At 33.0% G+C, this 10,175-nt stretch overlaps 1 protein-coding gene across 1 annotated transcript in view; it reads right to left on the bottom strand.

The window, feature by feature from the left end:
• LOC148624775 (propionyl-CoA carboxylase beta chain, mitochondrial-like) overlaps positions 1-10,136 on the bottom strand; it is a 29,564-nt gene extending 19,428 nt beyond the window's left edge. Inside the window, exons 1-8 of the mRNA XM_088567667.1 lie at positions 9,898-10,136; positions 8,818-8,931; positions 7,710-7,778; positions 6,848-6,904; positions 6,431-6,544; positions 3,936-3,996; positions 2,467-2,516; positions 1,933-1,974 (exon numbers count right to left, since the gene is read on the bottom strand). Coding sequence (XP_088423793.1) covers positions 1,933-1,974; positions 2,467-2,516; positions 3,936-3,996; positions 6,431-6,544; positions 6,848-6,904; positions 7,710-7,778; positions 8,818-8,931; positions 9,898-10,110 — 720 coding nt within the window. The 5' untranslated portion in view covers positions 10,111-10,136. The remainder of the gene's footprint in view (positions 1-1,932; positions 1,975-2,466; positions 2,517-3,935; positions 3,997-6,430; positions 6,545-6,847; positions 6,905-7,709; positions 7,779-8,817; positions 8,932-9,897) is intronic.
• Positions 10,137-10,175: the final 39 nt, after the last annotated feature.

Here is a 10,175-nt window from a genome sequence, read left to right as displayed (position 1 = left end):
CACAGCCTTTCATAGTGCAGAAATACATGTATATTAAAACACTTGTCATAAGTATAGATTTAAAAACAATATGTCAGTCAAGCTATCAGGGAAACAAATACATGTACCTGTTTCCTACAGAGATGCTGGTTTTGTTGATACATGTAGTAATTGTTTTATTACAGTATTTACATTTCAACATCTTTTACTGTTTTCAGTGAGGAAAAACATAACAGTTTTAATCACATTTCAAAATATTAACCAATAATATATCTATAATATTGACTATAAGTATATAATTTAATTTCAGATGTAATATGCTTTATGATTGGATAAAACATTTTAGACTATATATTGTTATATGAATCCAATATTATCGTCATTTTTTTATGATCTAATTTATTTTTTTATACTTAAATTAAATCATAAAAAAATCCAAATGTATTATATTTATCTCAGTCCATTTAAAACAATGCATGTGATTTATATATGAAAATAACTTGTTTTTCAGGTTATTTCGTGTGTATCAAGTTGTTTTTTTCTTCACAAACAGAAAAATATACAAGTCATTCCATAAATATATAAAAAAGAGCAAAAGCCATCCTCCCCCAATAGCTTTAACAGTACAAGTCTATTCCCTACTTGTGGAGCTCGGGACGCAGCCATATTTTATCCTGTTTTTGCAGAGTTACCTCCCATAAGAGCAGGTGTAATTTCGAAGTCTCTCTAATCGATGTTCAGATTTGGGTGTAGAAAAAAGAGGTAACTCGAATGAAAATGGAATCCCCAGCAGACAAACACAACGGTGTTTCTAAAATTTACAGGGTGTTTCATTTTGTTGGTAGGCTACATACGGATGATTTTCATAAGTATCCTGGGTAAAGAAAATTGATGGCAGGGTCAGTAGAACAAGAAATTCCCTTTTGACTTTCGAGATTTTCTAAAGTATCATCGACATCGGATGGAAAACCTTAGTTTTCCAAATAGACACCTGCTCCAAAAGGACATAAATGTTGACAAAATTTTGGTCTGCAAGTCGGAAATAACGAACAAGATTTGGAAAGGTAGGCACAAGATATAGGGTTGGCAAAGACGGCAGAAACAAAGAAAGTTGTTTTTTACTACATGTACCATGGTAAACATGATATATAAATTTCACAGGTACATGAAAAGGAGTTCTACCTTTTAAATCGGAGTTTTATGTATAGCATTATACAGAAAAGGCTGCAACATATATCCCTTCACACAACAAATCTCTAATTTATATTACATGTAATAACAGTTCAGTACATATAAATTATTCTGATATTTGCTGGTTCTAGAATTAAGTTTGAGACATCTTTAAAGTGCAGTTTTCAATATTATTTACATTTCACTATTTCACTACAGGCAGTCATTTTGTTATCATTTCAACGCTCTCGTTTCATATCATACAACAGAGTAAAATGAAGTCCAGGCATTAACATTATTGTAAACTGAGAAATTTTGGCAAATAAAACAGCAGCCAAAACTTCATGGTTTACGACACAGAATGAAAATAATTTATTCCTCCACTAATTTTCATAACAAATTTTCTGTTTGTCATTGATTCTTGAATTTGTGACCATCATAGTTTCTATTAAAATCTTCATTTGTTGAAATTTAATTTGAAGTTTGACCTAAGTCATGAAAACCATAAAACTTGGTATACCTAAATACTTTATTCTTACAAAGAATCATATGGATTTTTTGTCTTTATTTCAGGCAAAAATATTGTTATAACACTTTGCAAGTGCCATTCACAGTATAAGTTCTTGATTCATACTTTGTAAATTGAGCAGTGCTGTCAGAATCAGTGCTAATTAGATGACTGGTTACAAGTATGGTTGATTCACTAATTTTCATTTACAAGACTCATACCCTGAATTAATATTTGTGGAACCTTTAAGTCACTAAAAAAAAGTGGATACTTACCTTAACTACATCAGGACCAGTTATAAATAGATATGATGTGTCCTATAAAAAGAAAACAATTTACATGTATTGTCAATATTTCTGTCATTAAAAAAATTGTCTAAATCAACCTCAAAATCTGTATATATTTAACTAATACATGTATACATTTTTAATATCAAGACAAAAAAATGTATCATGGATAAAAAAAACCCTTTTAGCCACACATTACATTTGATAACATTTTCCATAGTGTAGGGGGGATAACTTAGAAATTATTATAGCACACAGAGGCTTGAAAACTGCAGTGATCAGTGTATCAGACAATTATAAACCATTCATTACTGACCTGTCCAGATATTATCATGTATTAACAAGAGAAAGAAACATTGAAACCATTAAATATTTGAATTAAAATTTGGTAAATTTTGGTTAAAAATAAGATATAACTCATTATTCTGCATCCTTCATGGCTAACTGACAAAATGGACTTTGGTATCACAGTCATCATTCATAAAATTATTCAGGCATAACTTTTCACCTTTGATAACTTACCTTGACCATGAATATGAAATCTGTTAAAGCTGGGGAATATACAGCACCACCTGAGAAACAAAGCATAATACAAACATTAATGTTCAGAAATAGATATTCTACATATTAATTCTAACAATCAAAGCACAAGTATGGTTTTATCTAGAAATCATACCACATGTGATATATTTAATCCTAAGCAATATGATCCATCAAATAGTCTCTGTGATCTCCATTTCTCTACAAATAGGAACTTCTATTGTAAGAAAACTTTGGACATGCATTTGTGTAAAATGGTGTATTGATTTTGGCTCAAAATTTTTCCATAATTTTTCAAGAATTCTGCGGCCAAAATGTTTTAGTAATTATTTACAAAAACCTAACTGATCCAGACACTTTAATACTGTAAACATATTAATTTTTGTGATTGCTAATTTTTGACGATTCTGTCAAGTAAACATAATGGTGAGTATCAATTTTCACAGTTAAAAATGATAATTTTTGAAACAGTGTAAAATATCGATGTTGCATGTACTACTTTCTGTGGTTTTCTGAAAATTAGAAGACCACAAAAATTTGTTTACAGTAGTTGAAAACATTTTCTATTAGACCTTCTAATGGGTTTCAATCAAATATTATCATATACATGTACTTGTAGAGTAATATTCATAACAGCCAAGCTATGTATCACTTATTCGCTCACCCTACCGGTGCACCAGGTCCTTACTCCCAGTTAACAGTGGAGTCCAAGTTGCTCATTTAGTTTTATTACTTTGTATGTATTTCTGTTATTTTATGTTCTTTGTTGTGTTTGACTGTTTCCCATGTCTGGTCTTTTGATTTCTGCTACAATCTTGGTTCCCTTGATTACTCTTATCTCCACGAACATAACTGACAGTATACTATTGGCACTAATTTGGAATACTGTTTTCATGTGTGTTCAATGAGCCTTCATTTCTTTTCAACAGATCAAAAAGAAAATTACATGAAAAAAAAAACTGCACAGTAAATTATGTAGGTCATCCTGACTCAATTTATCAATTTATATGAGTCATTTTCAATTCTTATTGTAGATTTAACACATGACCCTCCTAAATGCTCCATGGATTTATATACTATTGATGCTAATTACTATCATTCTGAGTCATTAATGATTTCATTTGCTACACTCCAAAAAAGTATCTCATCTCTTTCATCTTGTGCAGTACTTCTCTCAAAGGGGCAAACACATTCTTTCCTACAATGCCACACAGGTTATTAAAATCATTCCTTATAGTTTAATTTTAATACCAAAATTCCAGGAGTAAATCATTAAAAAGGGTGAATGATTTTACAGTCATTTTACAAACTTTGGTCTACGAGATGATGGACAATTTTTTTATCCAATCAGAATGCATGTCAGTTCTGAAATTAAATTATAATATATTGACCTTGTAAAAAGACCATAATGATAAATAATGGATCAAGTCAATTGTCATAATAAATTATACCTGCACAAGGTCCCATGATCATAGACAGCTGTGGGATAACACCAGATGCATTTACATTTCTCTGAAATAAAAAAGCTGTACAGTATTTACTCAATATCAATGAAACCAAGAAAACTGAAAACTTGAACTACATATTAGTAAGTGATAGTGTTTGCCTTTACGTATATTAAAGGAAAAAAGAATGAATATGGTGAAGCACAACAAATACACCAGCGTATAACCTAAATCTAAAATAGCAAATACTTTTTGACTATCAGAGATTAGGCATAATAAATCCTCAGAAACAAGACGATGACAATTCTTCAAAATCAAAAAGTAAAGTAACAACACAGAAATGACCAAATATCTTCTGACTGTGGACAGGGACATGAACTCTGTAGGGTGTTAATATCTTGTGACTGTGGACAGGGACATGAAATCTGTAGGGGAGGGGGTCAATATCTTCTGACTGTGGACAGGGACATGAATTCTCTAGGGGGGTTAATATCTTCTGACTGTGGACAGGGACATGAACTATCTAGGGGTTTAATATCTTCTGACTGTGGACAGGGACATGAAATCTCTAGGGGGTTAATATCTCCTAACTGTGGACAGGGACATGAAATCTGTAGAGGGTTAATATCTTCTGACTGTGGACAGGGACATGAAATCTGTAAGGGGGGGGGGGTAAAGTCTTCTGACTGTGGACAGGGACATGAACTCTCTAGGGGGTTAATATCTTCTGACAGTGGACAGAGACATGAACTATCTAGGGGTTTAATATATTCTGACTGTGGACAGGGACATGTAATCTCTAGGGGGTTAATATCTCCTAACTGTGGACAGGGACATGAAATCTGTAGGGGGTTAATATCTTCTGACTGTGGACAGGGACATGAACTCTGTAGAAGGTTAATATCTTCTGACTGTGGACAGGGACATGAAATCTGCAGGGGGTTAATGGTGTTCTTGTTTCCCAACTAATAAGAATTTCTAGATATTGTTATAATATGATTCAAATATACCTAGTTGTCGCCTGATTCAATGATGTACAGATGTCCATTTAGAAATCTTGTCAAAATAAGCTTTAAAATAGTTTGAGGTATGGACAAATTATGATATAAACAAATATCTTAATGTAAGAAGATTACATTGGTAAACATTGGTGAAGGTAAGTGCATTTCAAGTTAAAAAGGTAATTCACATCCTCGTTTTGCTAAATTCAATAGTTCAGTATTAACTAGGAATACTGTGAGCAGGCTCACAAAGAGAATATCCCCCGCTTCAAATGGACTTGAAATTTAAAACATTTGTTTGATTATCTCCTTTTGGCATCATCCAAAAGCAATTATATTTCTTCATGCACATCTACATATGATACCCAACCTTCCTATAAAATTTCATCAAAATCCCTTGAGCAGTTTATGAGGATTTATGCTTTAATACTAAGTTTTAACATGTTAAACCTTTAATTTGGATTATCTCTCTTAAGTGTCCTTGGACAGTAACTATATTCCTTCATGCAAATCTACATATGATACTAACCTTCCAATAAAGGTTCATCAAAATCACTTGAGTGGTTTAGAAGGAGTTGCGCATACAAGGTTTAATATGCATTTTTATTTTGTTCAAACTTTCATATTTAAGGGTAATCAAGGGAACCAAGGTTATAGCGGTAATCAAAAGAATGTAATCCAGGGACAAAGACCAGACATGAAAAACAGACATACACAACAAAGAACATAAAGTAACTAAAATCATACATACAAAGTAACAAAAGTAAATGAGCAACTCGGACTCCACTAAAAACTGGGAGCATGGACCAGGTGCACCGGTAGGGTAAGCATCCTCTGCTTTTCTAGAAACACCTGCCGAGTTGCTCATAAAAAGTCAAGTCCAGGGTAGACAAACGAGGGAATGAAAAACTATGACCCTTTGAATAAATCAGTTCTCATGGTGCTGATAGATACACCAAAAGATCCACGAGTTCATGATAACGACCATAAAACTTCTGTAGTGATGACTTCAATCTTGTAGCAACATAACCCTGCTCCAGAAGCCTATTTGTTAGAGTTCTAGTGCGATACAAAAAGTCTGCTTAGTTTCGGCAAGCTCTGGCATAACGTATGAGTTGTGATATGAACACTCCATACGCAGGAGCCGAAGGGTTATATAACTGAAAATCATTCATTTATTCATGCTCCCAGTTTTTAGTGGAGTCTGAGTTGCTCACATACTTTTGTTACTTTGTATGTTTTATTTTGGCTATTTTATGTTCTTTGTTGTGTGTGTCTGTTTTCCACGTCTGGACTTTGTCACTGGATTACATTCTTTTGATTTCCACTAGAATCTTGGTTCACTTAGTTTCATGTACATGTCTGCTAGCTTTTTTAGAAGGCCAGATAAAAGCTTGCTACAATGTATTCAGTGTAGTCATCCTGCATTCAGTTGCAAGCTCATACAGAACATTATTATAGTTTCGAAAACACACACTGGCTGACCCCAAATTTGCTCACCTGGAAAATATCAGCATAGCCTGCCAATGACTCTACACCTTCCTGGATTCTAGCTCCACCAGAATCATTCAGTCCAATCACTGGAGCTCCAACAAGCATGGCTTGATCCATTATCTATCACACGATCAAAACAAATGTAAAATATTACAGGGCATAGGGTTGAAAAAAATGCTCAATTTCTTGCAGTCTTTAACAATCTTATTGCATCAATTTGAATTTACACTTTAACTGTAAATTATACTGTATGAACTACATTGCATTAAAAATGTTAAAAAGTAATGGGATAATGGAGACAAGAACTAGTAAGCAAGCTTTTTTCATACAGCTCCAAATTGACAGTGTATCATAATTATGTATCGTCGAGACAACATAGGTCAACAAAGCTCACATATCATTATACCATTCTAAAAGTTTTACCTTGCATATTTTCTTGGCATGAGCCCCTGACAAGCTGCCTCCAAACACAGTAAAATCCTGAAGTTCATAACAGAGAGCATCTACTAATTTGTTTATGAACACTTGTATAGTTAAGTCAAACATTGCATGGCAACTATATTAATAACACATGCTCAAAAAGCAAAATATCATCCTACATTAATCAACAAATAAAGAGAGCTTCAAAACAAACATCAAAATGGAAGCATGACAAACAAACAGACAGACACACTGACAAAATAAAATTTTGTACGGCCAACTAAAATACACTTTTCAGTATAGTTAATACCCATTTTTTATCACTATATCAATAAAATGTGTATGTTCTTCAAGTTGGCTTTAACAATATAATGAAGTGATGTGACCAGCTACTAGCTGCCAGGCCTTGAAACATCTAATTTCATTTGCTACACCAAAACATGATTTGTATATTGCTGGTCACAATGTTTTTTAACTGATAATCCTATCTCCTGCACAGAGGGTACTTTTGCTATTTCAAATTTTTACATCATTGTCAGTGTAAGTGGGAAACCCAACTCAGTTATGCAAATACGTAGAGTACATTGTAAACATTTGCACATTTTTTTAGCAATAAGAAGTAATCATGTTTTGTAAATTTTTCTTCAGCCTGAAAAGCAAAGCATGTAAGGCAGAAAAGTATTGTGGCTATCGATCTACAGAGGAAAGTATTGCTAATCATGAACTGTAATTATAAAGACCAACAAAGAAATAAGTCAGCAATACCAAACTTACATAAATTTGAATAGACTTCCAAAACATGTACATTGTATGCAAACTAATGGTGAAAGGACCACCCAGTCTTTCTAAATAGTTTTAGAAATACCTGACTGAAAACAAAACATGGCCTGCCATTTATTTTTCCTCGTCCAGTCACAACACTGTCACCTGGATACTGAAAAAAAAGTCATCACTTTGAAGTTTAGAGTGCAACAATAATACACACATAAAGGTGTCAATTGAGTTAACATCTCGGTTCCATTATGATTAACACTATGTGTGAGTTAAAAATGAATATATCACTCCATTTTATCATTGTTTTCACCATGGACTGGCCATTGAGGTCACATTTTACATTTTTAATTTCAAAATACCAACAACAATTACGAGCCCATGGTAAAACAATGATAAATTGGGGTTTCCACGATCTATTATAATGCTGACAGCTATTTTCATATTTTGTAACTGAAAGTTACTAGAGGTTTCCACCATATTTGTCAGTTCCATCAAGTGAACACATGCCATGAAACAGGAACAACAAAATTGAAAGCAGTTGAACATTGCAAAAATTTATGAAAGAAAAGACAAAGTTTCAGGACCACACAAATTGTTTGCATTGTATGTTTGCATTCAAACAAACGGAAATGAAAACTTTTCATTGTGTATGTTAATTTGCAGACGACAATCAGTGACATGCACATGATAATACAATTTTTTGTGTGTATTTATTAACCGTGAAACCTATTGTTTTTTTTATTACTATAAACTTTTCAAAAACATCAAGAAGTCTGTTTGTTATGTTAATTCATATGAGAATTAAGTGCTGAAGCAGGCACAGCTTTTGTCTGTGTAAATTAACTCTCATTAAATAAAACATGGGTATCATTACAACATCATATTCATATTTAATAAAACATAACAATTGAAAATTAACCACAGTTAGGATCTCATAGACTCTTATAGACATCATATCAGAATACTTTTGTTCTCTCAAAAACCCAAAAGATGTAACCTAAAAAAGCAAATGTAGGGTATGTTTACATACTTACTTTCGAGGCATTACCTAAATTTTTCCAGCACTTGCAAAGTATCTTAACAATACAAAAATATGATATTCTCCCTACTTAAAAGTTATTGTATAATACTTCAACAAAATGAGTATCTAATGGCATCTTAGACTAAGTGAATTTATCTTAACACATGCGTTTACTTACCTTTTCATTTTGCATACCAAAGTCAGCACAGGCATGTTCTAGGTACATGTCATATTCAATGAATGATCCTTCATCCATCAACAGCTGGATTCTCTCCCTTGCTGTAAGTTTTCCCTAGAGATAAAAAGGGAAAAATATAGGAAAATATGTATAAAATCAAAATATATACAGATGTACATACAATCATGTACATGCACATGTAACATTAATATATGTTGGTGGATACACCTACCACCGAAATGGGTCTTTAGTAGAGTCATATGCATATGAAGCAAAATTTTACCATGTCTTGTGCAGGGTAGTAATTCTGGTGAACACATGTACATGTAACTACATGTAGGTAGAATTTAAAGATTTTTTTATTATTAATTGTTCTTGCATCTGTGTTATGTGACTATAGTTCAATATTGAAAAAATGGGGTCAATATTCTATCAAATGCTTGGCAGTGAACAGCTCGGTATGACTGCACAAACATAACGGAAACGCTGATTCCTTATCTAAACTTTGTTGAACTTATACGCAAATGTATGATTATAAATGTCATCACAAACTGTGTACATATTTAATAAATAGTATTCTATTCATGTTATAGATTGTCTGAGATAGTGAGAGCATGCCCTAGTGTGCTTGAAAATGGATGGATTTTATGTTGGTCAGACAAAGAACAAGTCACAGAAGTTATGATGACTCGTGTCAAAGTCAATTCATCTTCTTCACCAGATGTTTAAACCGAAAAATATATTAATATCCCACATGTTAAAAAATGCACTGAATGTTTTTAAAATTTTAGTTTCTACAAAGAAGGACCAGTATGAATGGACATGTTTCATATCTTAAGGAGAAATTATTATAGCTTGTGATTGCCGTCTGGAATGGAACAATCTAAAATGTCCGTGACTGAATCATGTGCCAAAACAATCTTTCTTAAAGTGCAAACTTTGTTTAAAATAGTCTTTCAAGCTTGTTAAATGTGTATTTTGTATTAATGAATGCACTGGTTATGTCAACACAAAACAATGAATTGCACAGAAATATGGAAAAAATAGAATATACAGTTTACAATTAAAAATATATTCAACCTTTTGATGCTGTTTTTCAATCCTTTTCAGACCACCTCCAAGTAGAGCTTTTTGTTTTGTATCTTCGATTCGTTTTTTCACACTCATCGTGAGCTGTGATGACCCAGCTGTCATGCAGTACCATGTCCGCTGAAACGGCTGAACGTGACACCTCTGTGAAATCAGGGTCTTCTGTGTCAAACCTTGCAATCTCCGTAGAGTAAATGAAGCCATGATGATTCTGCCGGTGTTGTGAACCCGGGTCAAGGTCAGAAAAATTGTCCTAATTTACGGTCAAG

This window comes from Perna viridis, chromosome 2, assembly GCF_037379345.1.
Source record: "Perna viridis isolate PV_CMFRI_1.1 ecotype Kerala chromosome 2, ASM3737934v1, whole genome shotgun sequence".
Taxonomy (NCBI): domain Eukaryota; kingdom Metazoa; phylum Mollusca; class Bivalvia; order Mytilida; family Mytilidae; genus Perna; species Perna viridis.
Note: the sequence above shows the minus strand (reverse complement) of the source record. Positions and strands in the feature narration are given on the sequence as shown.